This window comes from Littorina saxatilis, linkage group LG11 (genome assembly GCF_037325665.1).
Source record: "Littorina saxatilis isolate snail1 linkage group LG11, US_GU_Lsax_2.0, whole genome shotgun sequence".
Taxonomy (NCBI): Eukaryota; Metazoa; Mollusca; class Gastropoda; order Littorinimorpha; family Littorinidae; genus Littorina; species Littorina saxatilis.
The window spans coordinates 32,598,948-32,615,590 of NC_090255.1; the positions used below are offsets into that span (position 1 = coordinate 32,598,948).

Below are 16,643 nucleotides of genomic sequence, written 5' to 3' on the forward strand. Positions count from 1 at the left end.
AGGGGAAGTTCGCCAAGTCTTTCGTTTTATACCACCAATAGCCGTTTCAAACCATACCTTCGTGCATGTCCCTGACTTTTTGTTCATGATTTTGAACAAGATAATCCGTTTTCTTGCAGAATTTCTCAAAGTAATCCTCTGGCAAAGTAATCTTCGAGCATCGAAAGTGAAAGAGGTATTTCAGGCCAGGCACCTATTGCCCCCTAGTTCCGGTTATCAGAGAGAGGCTGCCGTGCCCTAAAATCTGATTGGTCGAAACGCTGGGGGCAAAGGTTATACGAAAAAGGTCTATTTCAAAGCTACATGGCAAAGATTATAAACAACATGGGCAACTGTTTAGAGCTAGTTGACCAATTGCGCCTTCTTGTTATATTTGATCGATAATTCAATCCGTTCTTAGTGGTCCTGTCAGAGACATTATTCATCCTATACCATAAATCTAAGTGTGATTGGCAAGAACAATCGCACAATTTCTAACAAAGAATGCTCTTTAAAGCCATATGTACTCGATGACTATACACGCTAAGTGCTTTACCAACAGCTGGAGACAGACTAAATTAAGTTCCCTGCAAAATATTGTGGTCTAGGACCCCTTAAATGTTGAGATATTTGAATTTTCATTTTGATCTGGATCGTCCTATTTATAGATTTGGCAACACATGTAACGTTGATGCAAGGGAGAGAACACCGCGGCTTTGTTGACATCCTCACTTTTTCAGAGGCTAGAACAAGCTGTAATGCATGTATTATGGTCCGCGCATGGTGACGTATCGTCATTTTATGGTCTTATGGTGCGTTTGACATCGATTGTGGGCAAACTACACTTTGTAAACACGGGAGTGCGTTAGTATGCCTTTAAGGAGTTGGGGAGGGTAAATGCTGTAAGCTAGTGAAATTAATTTGATATCCGATGCTAAATTTGGCTGCTTGGTTCGCCCAGGCAAGTCTTTCTGGATATATAAGCAAAGTATCACCAGGCAGTTTGAAGGAACTGCTCTTTTTTGTATCCCCACTAACAAGGAAATCAGCTTCACAAACGCAGAATTTCTTTCTCTCTATTTCGCAACAGCATTTAATCTGATTTTCTTCGATTTATCGTTTTTCGAAAGAAAATATAGTCGAGTTTGTTCCAATTTTGATGAAAATTCAACGGTTTTTTACCTAAACTCTTACAACTTAAACAGGACTAGACTACAAAGAATAGCCTAAGACTTGACAAAGACACACCGAGCACGTCTATCACAAAATAAAACATTGAAATGTCGAACTTTAAAAAAAAAATTAACTTTAAGAGCGAAGAGTCGCAAAAGGTTGCCTACGTAACATTCGTCCCTCGTTGGAAACGACTCATAAAACGCTCCACGTCTGCTGCGTTCCAAAAATGAATGGATTTTTTTTTATGGAAAAACCTTTCAGCGATGTTGAAGAACATTACATGCAAAAGAAACACCAAGTTTGATGCGTTGATAAGTGACAAATATCATTTTTAACGATCCAGCTTAACCAGAACAAATAGAAACGAAGCTTAGTGGGGACACGCGAAAGGCAAAATCACATTCAAATCGGATCAAATTGACACGGCGCACATTTTAACACGTTCACTACACATCAGTTGTGCCTGATAATACACACAGTCGCATATTCGTGCGTGGAGAAGTTATAGACATGTTCACGTAGTTCGCGGTTGGTTTTAGAAACCAAATGTTACGTAGGCAACCGTTATTTCTTAACGATCCAAATGCACACTGTAAACATATGTAGAGGAAAACAGCTAAGTGCATATGTAACACTAGCACAAAAGACAACGAAGATGTATATCGGGGGGTTCATGGTCGCATTTTATTGGCAGCCACACGAATACTTAAAAACAAGATGTAAGCAATGTCACACAAAAAAACGCCATCTTGACGTCATTTTTACATTTAGTCAAGTTTTGACTAAATGTTTTAACATAGAGGGGGGAATCGAGACGAGGGTCGTGGTGTATGTGCGTGTGTGTGTGTGTCTGTCTGTGTGTGTGTGTAGAGCGATTCAGACTGAACTACTGGGCCGATCTTTATGAAATTTGACATGAGAGTTCCTGGGTATGATATCCTAGAACGTTTTTTTCATTTTTTTGATAAATGTCTTTGATGACGTCATATCCGGCTTTTCGTGAAAGTTGAGGCGGCACTGTCACGCTCTCATTTTTCAACCAAATTGGTTGAAATTTTGGTCAAGTAATCTTCGACGAAGCCCGGACTTCGGTATTGCATTTCAGCTTGGTGGCTTAAAAATTAATTAATGACTTTGTATTGTTGTTTTCATTTTTTTTTTTAAACCTGTTGAAGACCATTAGGTCGAAGCGTTGTTCATTGTCATTTGTTTGTATATTTCGTTGCGAGTCCAGAATATTCGGTATTACTCTTAGTCGTGTCCCTGTAAGTAGGCTACATGCAGACAGACAGATCTAGATCTAGTGTCTCGCTTTCTTGCACAGTGTCACCTATGCTTACTGTGTGTGTGTGTGTATGTGTGACGGAGTGATTGAGTTTGTGTTACTGTTTGTCTATTTCTTACGTGAGCCTTGAAGGCTTCGCCTCTTCTAATTCTGTGAGTTCGACTGAGCTTGACTAAATGTTGTATTTTTGCCTCACGCGACTTGTTATTAGCTGTTTTTGCACCTTTGTGATATGTGGGTGTGCAGGTTTGTGTGTGTTTTGAGAGCGATTCCAAGAAAACTACTGGACCAATCTTTATGAAACTTTACAGAACAATTCTTGTGGATACTCCCAGGCTTTTTTCTCTCCATTTTTCTTTTTTATATAAATTGTCTTCGATGACGTCATATTCGCCTTTTAGTGAATTAGTTGACTTGGCACTGTCACACCCTCATTTTTCAATCAAATTGATTGACATTTTGGTCAAGCAATCTTGGACTCAGTACAGACTATGGGATTGCAGTTCAGCCTGGAAGTTTTACAATTAGTTAGTTTGTTTGCTCATTAAAGTTGTCGTTACAATTGAATTTTCTGCACCAACAGATTTCAATATGATTACATAAAATTTCTTATCTTCTCCGGAATCCAAAAGTATACAGGGTGGTCCAAAAAAAACGCCCTATTTTATTTTTGATCTCATTTTTGACTGCGAAGAGAGATTTAGAAAATGTGTTCACCAAACAATAGCAGAAGGAAAGGAAATTATTATCTTGCAAATTTGGTAGAAACTGGTCTGTCCTTAGTAGTTGATAATATGCTCTATCCAGGCTACTCTTCGTAGAAGAACTGCTGCAACATGAACGTTGAAATTGCCTATGACTCGTCCAATCATGTCAGCTGTCAGCTGGTATGCGCCTGATTTCCCTTGTGATGTCGTCCCACAGAGCTGCCAGGGTCTGGGGATTGTTGCCCTATATATATATATTCTGTCCTTGAGTTACCCCCACAGAAAGTAGTCGGATGGGTTGAGATCAGGGGAGTAGGGTGGCCAAGGGAAGTCAGTGCATCGTGAAATGAGTCTATCAGTCAATTGGGAACAGGAGCCTGGATAGAGCATAAGTGGATAATGTGTTGCTGTAAGTTTATTGTTACGTTATTTGGTTAGAATGTATATGTATTTGATGTTTAAATAGTACGGTTTTATTCATAGTTAATATGTAAAGCGCGGAGAGCAAAGTTTACTGTGGTTCTTGCTATATAAGCTGTCATTATTACTGTTATGTTATTATATTATCAACTACTAAGGACAGACCGATTTCTACCAAATTTGCAAGACATAATCTCCCATCATTCTGCTATCATTTGGTGAACAAATTTTGTAAATCTCTTCGCAGTCAAAAATGAGTTCAAAAATAAAATAGGGCGCTTTTTTTGGACCACCCTGTATATATGTTATCTGTACTCTGAATATGTGCTAAGAATTAAAGAAAATCGGTGTATGCATAATTTATATTGGGCACCACGTTTGGCATGCTCAGCCAAGCCGAGCCCGAGCCGAGCCTTGGTTTAGTCTTATTTAGAGGTTTTAGTTTGAGGCTGACATATTGTTTTTGATATCGCTTCACGCGACTTGTTTTCTTAAGAGAGAGAGATGACTGAGTTTGTTGAGAGAGGGAGGGGGGTTTCAAGGTTTTCTTAAGGTTAGAGAGAGAGAGAGAGAGAGAGAGAGAGAGAGAGAGAGAGAGAGAGAGAGAGAGAGAGAGAGAGAGAGAGAGAGAGAGAGAGAGAGAGAGAGAGCATTCGTTGTGCTTCAAGTAGCAAAATGTAATATAGCACCAGCACTCGATTTCAAGCTTTCAATGCAGAGAGATATGGATGGATGGATGGGTTAATTGGGGCGGGGATATAGCTCAGTTGGTAGCGCGCTGGATTTGTATTCAGTTGGCCGCTGTCAGCGTGAGTTCGATCCCAGGTTCGGCGGAAATTTATTTCAGAGTCAACTTTGTGTGCAGACTCTCTTCGGTGTCCGAACCCTCCCCCCGTGTACACTACATTGGGTGCGCACGTTAAAGATCCCACGATTGACAAAAGGGTCTTTCCTGGCAAAATTGCTTAGGCACAGTTAATAATTGTCTACCTATACCCGTGTGACTTGGAATAATAGGCCGTGAAAGGTAAATATGCGCCGCAATGGCTGCAATCTACTGGCCGTATAAAATTTCATCTCACACGGCATCACTGCAGAGCGCCTAGAACTGTACCCACGGAATATGCGCGATATAAGCGTCATTGATTGATTGATTGATTGATTGATTAATTGTATAACCAGTGGTTTGGTTTTTACAATGCTAGAAAGAAAGAGAAATATGTCTGTGTCTGTCTCTCATTTTTGGTCTGTGTGGGTGTGTGTGTGAGTGTATGTGTGTGTTTCTGTCTGTCTATGTGTGTGTGTGTGTGTGTGTGTGTGTGTGTGTGTGTGTGTGTGTGTGTGTGTGTGTGTGTGTGTGTGTGTGTGTGTGTGTGTGTGTGTGAAAGATCGAGACAGTGGCAGAGAGAAAGATAGACAGAGAGTAAGAAAGACAAACAAAGCGAGGAGGGTTAATTATGGTATTCTACTCAGTTAAATGCGTGTCGAAACTGATTACGGTATAGCGAATGACCCACATCCTTCTGTTGGTCGAAATCTCTAGAACAACATTTCCTATCTATAGAGAAAAAACGGCGTACAATCATAAGCAGAGTGTCGTGGGCAGAAGGTAAAAAAAAAAACCACCCACCTGATTTAGTGCTACCTACTTTTTTGTGTACGTATAGTAGTGCCGTCGGCATACGAACTTAAAACACTGGACAGGGGAGGTGGGTCTGCCTCATGTAAATGTGTTAACTGAAAGGGAATGAATGGCCTTTCCAGTCATAAATAACTAAAATAAACAGCCTCATCAAAAAGATCGGAATATAACTTCTTTCCAGTCATAAATAACTAAAATAAACAGCCTCATCAAAAAGATCGTGATATAACTTGAATCAAGTATATATAGCATGCTGTCTGACTGAATGAGACAGCTGTCTACTGGTCTAACGCAGCCCTCTTCAGTGTGGGTGTAAGGCTTTTGCACTCGGTTCCTCACCGGCTTTCCTGCCACTATCATTGAGTTGAGTTTTGCACAAGCACTCAATGTGGGTGTTAGGCTTTTGCACTCGGTTCCTCACTTTCCTGCCACTATCATTGAGTTGAGTTTTGCACAAGCACCTTCCAACTTTGCACATGCTCGCAAGTTTCACCGAAGAAACTCCACTATAAAGATGATGCACACGATTTCACCAGTCGGTTCGGGGAGCAAGTTATTCGAAGTCGAAGTGCTTGTGGTTCGCGCTTGTGTCAATAAGATACTAAAAGGTTTTACAGCGAAGATATTTTTCATTGAAAGTTGTACTCGGGAGTCTTTGGGAACAGGATATTTGTTCGGATGAAAAAAAATGAGAAGGTATCGGGTGATTGTTTTATGATCGTATTGGAAAAGTTACGTGCAGTCATACGAGAAGTTTTCAAGAAGTTTCACAGCGTGGGAACTTTTTTTTCTCGAAAGTTGTCAACACATTGGAATCGAGAGTCACTGGTAACAATGTTTTTTGTTTCGAATGAAAAAGAGAGAAGATATAGGTTAAATTGACTGTATTCTGATTATATTTGAAATTGAAAAGTGTCATGCATTTTTTTTATCAGGTTTGAAAGAACCAGTTGTCAGATTGTTAGTAACGATCGACTTAAAAAGTCGCGAAGGTAGGATACGTGTGTTAATTTCATCGAACTTTTAACTCTTCAAGAGTAATTGAAATTTAGTTTTCACCATTCTACGGCCACACTAGTGGTGCTCAGCGTAAATTCTTCTCCTCCTTTTTACATTTAGTCAAAACTTGACTAAATGTTTTAACATAGAGGGGGAATCGAGACGAGGGTCCTGGTGTATGTGTGTGTGTCTGTCTGTCTGTGCGTGTGTGTGTGTGTAGAGCGATTCAGACCAAACTACTGGACCGATCTTTATGAAATTTGACATGAGAGTTCCTGGGTATGATATTCCCAGACGTTTTTTTCATTTTTTCGATAAATGTCTTTTATGACGTCATATCCGGCTTTTTGTAAAAGTTGAGGCGGCACTGTCACACCTTCATTTTTCAATCAAATTGATTGAAATTTTGGCAAAGCAATCTTCGACGAAGGCCGGACTTCGGTATTGCATTTCAGCTTGGTGGCTTAAAAATTAATTAATGACTTTGGTCATTAAAAATCTGAAAATTGTAAAAAAAAAAAGTTTTTTATAAAACGATCTAAATGTACGTTCATCTTATTCTTCATCATTTTCTGATTCCCAAAACATATAAATATGTTATATTTGGATTAAAAACAAGCTCTGAAAATTAAAAATATAAAAATTATGATCAAAATTAAATTTTCGAAATCAATTTAAAAACACTTTCATCTTATTCCTTGTCGGTTCCTGATTCCAAAAACATATAGATATGATATGTTTGGATTAAAAACACGCTCAGAAAGTTAAAACGAAGAGAGGTACAGAAAAGCGTGCTATCCTTCTCAGCGCAAGTACTACCCCGCTCTTCTTGTCAATTTCACTGCCTTTGCCGTGAGCGGTGGACCGACGATGCTACGAGTATACGGTCTTGCTGAAAAAATTGCATTGCGTTCAGTTTCATTCTGTGAGTTCGACAGCTACTTGACTAAATGTTGTATTTTCGCCTTACGCGACTTGTTTACATTTTGTCAAGTTTTGACTAAATGTTTTAACGTAGAGGGGGGAATCGAGACGAGGGTCGTGGTGTATGTGTGTGCGTCTGTGTGTGTGTGTAGAGCGATTCAGAGAAAACTACTGGATCGATCTGCATGAAACTTGACATGAGAGATCCTGAGTATGGTACCTCCACACGTTTTTTTCATTATTGTGATAAATGTCTTTGATGACGTCATATCCGGCTTTTCGTGAAAGTTGAGGCGGCACTGTCACGCTCTCATTTTTCAACCAAATTGGTTGAAATTTTGGTCAAGTAATCTTCGACGAAGCCCGGACTTTGGTATTGCATTTCAGCTTGGAGGCTTAAAATTTAATTTATGAGTTTGCTCATTAAAGTTGTCATTAAAATCGATTTTTTGCAAACAGATTTAAAATTGATTGCATCGTATTCTTCATCACATTCTGAATCTAAAAATATATACATATGTCCAGAGACATAGATAGAATGTATGTCTCTGATATGTCATGATTACTCTTAAAATGTGATCACAATTAACGAAAACAGATTAATTACTCTTACAATTAAAATTTAAGAAATCGATCCAAAAATGATTTCATCTTATTCTTTATCATTTCCTGATTCCAAAAACATATAGATATGATAGGTTGTATTCAAAACAAGCTCAGAAAGTTAACAAGAATGCAGAAAAGCGCGCTTTCCTGCTTAGCACAATACGCTACCGCGCTAATCTGGCGTGTGAATATCACCACGTTTTGCACGTGGAAGGTGAGCGATTTCCTTCACGCGGGGATTGACGAAGCTGTACTATCTTGGTGAAAAAATACAGAGCGTTCAGTTTCATTCCGTGAGTTTGACAGCTTGACTAAATGTAGTAATTTCGCCTTACGCGACTTGTCTTCAAAACTTCGCTTGATTCATTCGAGGACAGGGTTTTGGATGTGAGGCAAAATAACACTTCGAAAAGGAATCTCCATACATGTTCTGTGTTGAGTGCGCCTTGACTCGCGTGAGATAAGAACAGGTGAACAGTCGACAGTAACGTAAATATTTCTTACAACCACTCTGCGGCTAAAGAGGTCAGACATGGCTGCTTTCAACGAAAGAGAAAATGGAGCATTCAAATCAGCCGAAAGTGGAGTGCAAAACGGGATCGCTTCTCCTACCTACGGCAACACATCATTGTCAGAAAATGACATCAGAAGTGCAATGCTGATGTCGTCAGACGGCTTAAGACGTTCTTCTAAACCGGTCGTCACCTTCGTCGTTGAAAACGGCAACAGTACCACCATCACGTATGATAGGTATTGGATTGAACGAATGTGTGCGATACATGAACCTAACTTCTTCTTCTTCTTCTTCTTCTTCTTCTTCTTCTTCTTCTTCTTCTTCTTCTTCTTCTTCTTCTTCTTCTACAAAACTTATTAATATTTTAGCGAACGTGATATAATTATAATGGTAATCACTTTCAACACAAGAAGATATATATCTGAGCTGACTGAATTGAAAGTAATTTTAAGACGTTACACTCGTGGTAAGAGTAAGCGATGGGGCCCCATATTGAGTATGTTCCTATATATATGATACATTTGTGCGGCACCCTTAATACATTTTAAAAGAGATATGACACCGATTGACCCCCCAAAAATCGAATTCGCAAACATTTTCCCTGTGATATTTTCAGAGTGTGATAATTGATACAAGTGTGACAAAAATTAGGGAAATCTACCGGACAGATCTTACCTTTTGAATATTATGTTATGCCAAGAATCATATAAACGAGGGTTAGGTAATTGGATGGGGTATCTAACCGATTAATTACAATCACAGAACCTTTTTTTAAGTGGTGTAAATCCCTGGATTGCTTTTGATGGAATGATGTGTTTCTCTTTGATATTAATAGCTAAATTATATGACGTTTTGTTGGCAAAAATTAGATCACTTTCTCAATGTCCATTTACATATTTCCTTAATCAACCAGCCGAGTTTAACAATTTTACAAACAAACAAACAAAAAAGCTAACCCAATGCAGAGCAGAGTCCACACAATCCCATATATTATTATTTGTTCTTTTACTGAGACACCTCAGCATCGATCTCCAAAATGTACCATTATCCCCTGTTTGAAAAATGGTGTCAGAAAATGTAAACGTGATCTTACTCAGAAAAATATAATTGTTGAGTGATATGTTAGCGCTGTTTCATCCTCAACTCAGGTCAAAATGAGTTCGGCTCATTCTATTCCTTGGTTTTCCTTGTCTGGCGAGGAAATCGATTTTTTTATATTTTTTTATTTTTTATTTTTTACATATTTAGATCTTTTCGTAATGTGTTATGGATGTAAGCAGATTCGCGATCGTCAATAATGATTTTTCATGGTGTTGTGTAATTTTTAAATTACAAAGGAATTGATATGTAAGACAGTTTCAAGCGAGCTATTTTTCGCGGCTGTATTTACTGTGCAAACAACTCTAAATATGGCAAAAGTGTCACGTGATAATCCGGCCCTGATAATCAACCGTTTGGTTTCGGCGCTCGCTGGAGCAGACGATTTTTTGACAGTGATGCAACCATATATTACGGTCTCCTTCCGGCAGCAGACCCAAAATTTCGATTTGTTTTGACCTTAGAACGATGTCTTTATCATAACTGTGAAGAACAGAACAGAGATCACTGTCGAAGTCGGCCAATCTGCAATCATTTTCGTCTCGCGAACACTGCTCGCAAACAACATATATATGGGAGATAACTCTGTATTCTTGTTTTGATAGATTCGCGTAGGACTTTAGCGTCCGGTCAGAGGGACTAAAGCGGTAGCGTGGAGCGATGATGATCAGAATGTGTGGTTTTCAACGAGTAATATACACGTACACGAACGTACGAACCGATTTGCTGTAGATCTATCCTCACTCAAGCATATTCGCCCACTTTCATCCCATCCTACTTGCCTCTTTGTCGATAAATGGACTGACAAGCCATACTATTATGTTCATTGATATGTCCTGCGTTGATATGCGAAATATCACCATTCAGAACGGTCTGTATTGTGCACACATTCAAAAAGAAATGAAGCAGTCAAAACTGTGTGGTAGCGCACCGCCGCAACGTCTGGATCCGTATAAAATTGCCTCTACGCGTTGGTAACCCCACATCCATAGCGTATCACCAACTCTTGTCCCAAATAGAAATAGTTTCTGTGAGGACGTAAACTCCCCCTTAGTTTCGGTAACCACACAGCTTCAACACACTCAAGCCAACAATCGCTTGGCGGTACGGCGGCGCACGCTCGATATAGCCTTGAATATACGGGGTGGGTTATTCAATGCTTGGTGGTGGTGGTGGTGGTGGTGTTGTTGTTGTTGTTGTTGTTTTGTTGTTGTTTTGTTGTTAATAATAATAATAATAATAATAATCATTTATTAATCGCCCCTTCTCACAAGAGCTCACGGCGATTTACATATTAAGTTCTGCCGTGTGAGATGGAATTTTTTACACAATACATCACGCTGTTGTTGTTGAATTATTGCTACACATTACCACAAGGGTATGTTAAAAAACTAATTCGTCAACAAATTACTAGTCTGCAACGGCTGTTGATTTTTTGTATGTATCCAAGTGAAGGTATGAGATAGCGCTTTACACTGGGGCGACGCGGGTGGTGCTGTTAATATGTGCTGTGCAGTTTTTCGTCTTTTGAAACAATGTTGTAGTGTTCTGTTTGTCTTATGAAACAATGTTGTAGTGTTCTGTTTGTCTTATGAAACAATGTTGTAGTGTTCTGTTTGTCTTATGAAACAATGTTGTAGTGTTCTGTTTGTCTTATGAAACAATGTTGTAGTGTTCTGTTTGTCTTATGAAACAATGTTGTAGTGTTCTGTTTGTCTTATGAAACAATGTTGTAGTGTTCTGTTTGTCTTATGAAACAATGTTGTAGTGTTCTGTTTGTCTTATGAAACAATGTTGTAGTGTTCTGTTTGTCTTATGAAACAATGTTGTAGTGTTCTGTTTGTCTTATGAAACAATGTTGTAGTGTTCTGTTTGTCTTATGAAACAATGTTGTAGTGTTCTGTTTGTCTTATGAAACAATGTTGTAGTGTTCTGTTTGTCTTCATGTTTATGCGCCACCAATGTAATTTCGCAGATTTGAGATTATAAAGTTAAGGCCCAAAAAAAAAAGGTCTGTTTACGGTAACATAGGCCCAAAAAATAGGGTCGGTAGGTCGGGATTTTTTTTCCCAAAAAAACCATTCAGGTTTTTTTTTTCCCAAATGCCAAAAAAATTCTAGGGTCGCGCGAAAAAAATAGGGTCGGTCGGGTTACCGTAAACAGACTATTTTTTTGTGTGGCCTAATTTGAATTGATTTGATTCGATTTGATGACACGCGAAGGACTGTGCCTTTCATGTGGAGGGAAGGTTAAGGAACGGCCATGACCCCCTAAAACTTGTGACGATTTCGCCGCTATTTGTTGACACTGGTGTGTCGGTTGTACTGCGTAAATACGTCCAGAACATGCCTCTGTGTCACTGCGATAGCGATAGATAGTGAGGCAAACAATCAAACATGCAGCTATAGGGAGGACGTCAGCCGGCTTTATTTATCTCACACAAACTTAGTACTGACTATTCCCCTCCCCTCCCCTCCAAAGTGCTGCTGATCGAACTCTGGACCATGTATCCCCCCCTCCCCCTCCCCCTCCCTTGGAGTCTAATTTTTGATGAGAAATGGTATTTTGACTTTGAAATTAGCTTCAACGCAAAATATTTCTTTTCTTATTCAAGGGACGTAACCGCTCGGTGCGTTTTCGAATAAATCGAATTTGGGGTAAAATCGATCGAATTACATCACACATTTGCTTCAGTTGCAAGATCTTGACATACTTTTCTCCTTCAAGATAACTGTACCGCTTGGACTTGGCGGAGAAGCATTCAGTCTGAAGTTAATTTTGGCTGACGCCTGGCTGACGTTCTCCCGATAGCTGCATACAACAATCAAAGTGTGTCTGATGGGGTTTCGGGGGGAGGGGGCCGAGGTGTGGGGGGGGGGAGGGGGTCATTTCGGCAAGAGAATAAGCAAGGTACGTGTGTGTGTGTGTGTGACTGTGTGTGTGTGTGTGTGTGTGTGTGACTGTGTGTGTGTGTGTCACTGTGTGTGTATGTGTGTGTCACTGTATGTGTGTACGTGTGTGTTATGGGGTGTTTAAGAGTAAAGAAAGAGAGAGAGAGTGTGTGTGTGTGTGTGTGTGTGTGTGTGTGTGTGTGTGTGTGTGTGTGTGTGTGTGGAGGGGTGTTTAAGTGTAAAGACAGAGAAAGAAAGAGAGAGTGTATGTGTGTGTCACTGTGTGTGTACGTGTGTGTGTTATGGGATGTTTAAGAATAAAGAGAGTATGTGTGTGTGTGTGTGTGGAGGGGTGTTTAAGAGTAGAGAAAGAAAGAGAGACAAAGTTTCTGTGTATTTTTGTTTATTGTGTTATGATTTTAGGCAACAACAACTGGAGTCCTTTTTTTTAACGTGACCAGCACTCTCGCCAATTGAGCGACGATTTCTCAGTCTGAATCGGCAAAACGTTGCAATATTCCTTACACAGCAAAGAAATAGTCAGCCTACCTTGATGGACGAGAACTAGCACGTACACACATGCATTGAATAACTGAACCTCGACAAAAACAACTGTTGACGTGTGCAATGCAGTGTCGTTTTACTGACATATTGAAACGTGTACTGTGATAATAATGCAAATACTAAATGTAACTCAACTGTAATTGGAACACATGGGTATTACTATTCATTACATGCCCACAAGCAACTGTTACATGGTCGGTTGATTGTCGCATCTCAGGGTGTCGTACAGGGTAAGACACTTTTGCTTCAGAAGAGAGAGCTCCTGTCCACGTGTTTCCGACACACCCCTCGCTGGTGATTGGCCCCTCTAATGTTTGTCAGAGGTTTTGGCAAGGTTATTCACTCTTCCTTACCCTTAAAAACCCGACAGAGTTATTTCCGAAAATCCGGAAATAACTCGGTTTGGATGGGTTTTGAAAGAGTGAGTACTCTTGTTTTTTTGGGGGGACAAATAATTGACACGTGGTTGCTTTACACGTGTTTTAGACACACCCGCTCGCTATTGGCTGACCGGCTAGACTGTCACGTGGGAAAGTACAGGTGCGATTATTATTCCCCCGAAAAAGCAAGGGTACTCACTTTCCTTTTTCATCTTGGTCTTTAGTGGCGCGTTTTTGGTGGCTCCTTTTATTGGGGCCCTCAATTGACTGCTATTGTAACCTTTTTTTCTTCTTCTTTATTTTCCAGAGCTTCCACGGGTACAGGGAGTGAAGATGATGCTGAGGCGGGCGAAAGACGACCATGTAAGTAGTCTACGATAGTTCATTGTGATTCAGCCATATGTAGGTGAAACAACCATTTGTTTCTGAGACATTTTTTTCTTTTCGTGAGAGACTTCATTTTGCAAGGAGGGGGGGGAGAGAGAGAGAGAGAGAGAGAGAGACAGACAGAGACAGACAGAGACAGACAGACAGAGACAGAGAGAGAGAGAGAGAGAGAGAGAGAGAGAGAGAGATGCGCCAAAGGAGTTCACAAAATAGTGTTGTTGTTGTTTGTTCTTGTTCTTGTGTCTTGTCTCTGGAACCCGAGAGGTCACGCGAGATCGATTCAGAACGTGTTAAATGACAGGGATGGCCAAATCGTCCGCCCGATCACCAGGGGCGAGTTAAAAATCCGCCGGGCTAGTTGAAACCTCCTGGCAGCTCGCCCGGCTGGCCAATGAAAATTCCGGTCTAGTGCATAACGTTTGGTTGTACTATCGAGTTTTAAAGCCATATACACACTGCAGATTCAGGAACTTCTGTTGTCTACAAAATCATCGCCATGTTCTACAGAAACAAAAACGAGGCTCCTGTGCGTGTCACCGCTGTTTTAATTGTGTACAGAAATCTATCACTCATAATTTGTTGTTACATGGTATGTACCGGGCCAACGACATTTCTGGCGGGCTAGCGACTTTCTTGAAGTTACTCGCGTTTGCTAGGGATTTTACGGTATATATTATATAGAGGGCAAGTACAAATAGATATCCCTGTGAAGGTCTTGTGAGGACAGCAGATTTGGCTTTGTTGTAAATATTGTTTACGATTAACAGAGGTTTGGAATCGCCGCTTTATTTCCTACTGTTTGTCCAGAAGATCTCTTGTAAACTGACATGCCACAAACTTTCTTCAAATCAAGAAAGAATGGTTCAATGACTTTTCAGCAGCATCCCATCCATATTTGTCATACCAGGGATATCAATAGCAGTTGCACATCCCGCTATCATAAATATTTGTTTTCTTTAGTCCATATGCCTCTGTCTGTCTGCATCTCTCTCTCTCTCTCTTTCTCTCTCTCTGTCTCTCTCTCTCTCTCTCTCTCTCTCTCTCTCTCTCTCTCTCTCTCTCTCTCTCTGCCTCTGCCTCTGCCTCTGCCTCTGCCTCTGTGAGTGTCTCTTTTTCTCTATCTGTCAGCCAGCGTATGTATTGACTGACTATTAGGGTTTAACGTCCTCTTAGACCAACTGGTCTATATATCGGGACAGGTATTGGTAATACGCTGAAGATATGGTGTGATACTTTGATTCGAACAAGCCCGCTGTGGCTGTCTTCTTCGACACACCAGCATTAAGTTGGTCTCACCAAAGTATCGAGATACGATCACGATAATCAGAGACGAGAGATGATGCATGCGTGTCTTCGTGTTTTCCAAGCCCTGAGAACGTGGGATCTTTTTCGTGCGCATGTGTGCACACGGGGGTGTTCGGACACCGAAGAGAGTCTGCACAAAGTTGACTCCGAGAAATAAATCTCTCGCCGAACGTGGGGATCGAACCCACGCTGATAGCGACCAACTGGCTACAAAGCCAGCGCGCTACCAACTGAGCTACGTCCCCGCCCGTATGTTTTGGTATTGTATTCCGTTTTGTGAGCAATTGGAATGAGGATGAGGTTCAATTGAAACATTCTTGCCCTTCCATTCATCCGTCGGTTTACGGACTAAGGCCAAACAAAAATATATGTTGGTTTAGGGTAACATGACCCCCCAAAATAGGGTCGGTAGGTCGGATTTTTTTTTTTTTCTCCTCTTTTTTGGGGGGAATCAGCTTTTTTTTCAATGAGATATTAGGGCTTACAAACGGAGATGCTTTATTTTACGATCTTATAATATCAATAACAGCTCATTATATATTATATTAAGTATACATTATATATCTATGTTATACAAAATATAAAACAATCAATCAGTTTATTAAATAAAATCCCCCCCCCCCCAAAAAAAAAAAGGTTTTTGGTTTGTTTGTTTTTTGGGGTTTTTTTAAATTAAAAAATAATTGCCTTTTTTTTTTTAGTCTCGGTATGGTTTGCAAAATGTGCCAGAGGTGTTTTTTTGTTTTGTTTTGAGAAATGAAAAAAGTGTTAGGGTCGGCGAAAAAAAATAGGGTCGGTCTGGTTACTCTAAACCAACATATATTTATGTTTGGCCTAATCGAAAGCTCATGTTTGTTTTGTTTTATGCAGTGACTCATTGTCATATCAAGCCCACGGAGAAAGGGGTGGACAAAAAAGCCAGGTTCAAGCTGGTTCTGGCCAGCGTCCTGTGTCTCGTCTTCATGATAGGAGAGGTTGTGGGTACGTTTCTGCCAGTGCCAGTCTGTGTCTGCGTGTGTGTGTGTGTGTGAGTTAGTGTGAGTTAGTGTGTGTGTGTGTGTATGTATGTATGTGTGTGTGTGTCTGTCTGTATGTGTGTGTGTGTGTGTGTGTGTGTGTGTGCGTGCGTGCATGTGTGCGTTCGTTCGTTTGTCTGTGTGTGCGTGAGTGCACGCGCGTCTTCGTGCGTGCGTGCGTTTGTTCCCCATGTCAAGTAACAATTTCTTTCTTTGCAGGAGGTGTTCTTGCTCACAGTCTTGCGGTGGTGTCGGATGCAGCTCACCTTCTGACAGACTTTGCAAGCTTCATGATCAGCCTTGTGGCTCTTTATCTTGTCAGCAGACCGGCTACCAAACGTCTCAGCTTTGGCTGGCACAGAGCTGGTGAGTTCTTGTGAGAAGTTGGTGTGGGTGCAGCGGGAAAAGGCTTCTGTGTGTGTGTGTGTGTGTGTGTGTGTGGACGGGCGCGTGCGTGTGTGTGTGTGTGTGTGTGTGTGTGTGTATATATGTATGTGTGTGTGCATGTTCGCGCATGTGTGTGGGGGGAGGGGGGAGGGGTGGTAGAGAGGGGGAAGGGAAAAGGGGAGTAAGGGATTTGAAATACACGACATCAAAGTTTAGAATATAATTAGAAAGGTGTGTACTGCTCAGACAAGTGTACTGTAGTGTGACTATCATCTTATCTTCAAACATTTGGGACGTTTAAAAAAACAAAACTCGCCAAATCGAGTAATATTTGGTGTAAAAAGCGAACTTTCAAAAATCTTA

The 16,643-nt window shown here is 40.6% G+C and overlaps 1 protein-coding gene across 2 annotated transcripts in view; it reads left to right on the forward strand.

Annotated features, from left to right (window-relative positions):
* LOC138980603 (proton-coupled zinc antiporter SLC30A2-like) overlaps window positions 1–16,643 on the forward strand; it is a 40,082-nt gene that overhangs the window by 6,833 nt on the left and 16,606 nt on the right. The window contains exons 1-5 of one of the 2 annotated variants that reach the window (XM_070353519.1): window positions 5,601–6,037; window positions 8,116–8,488; window positions 13,493–13,548; window positions 15,748–15,858; window positions 16,113–16,259. In XM_070353519.1, the coding sequence (XP_070209620.1) occupies window positions 8,271–8,488; window positions 13,493–13,548; window positions 15,748–15,858; window positions 16,113–16,259 (532 nt within the window). In that variant the 5' untranslated portion in view covers window positions 5,601–6,037; window positions 8,116–8,270. Of the gene's footprint in view, window positions 1–5,600; window positions 6,038–8,115; window positions 8,489–13,492; window positions 13,549–15,747; window positions 15,859–16,112; window positions 16,260–16,643 lie in introns of those variants that run through there. The other variant, XM_070353518.1, reaches the window with a different exon arrangement.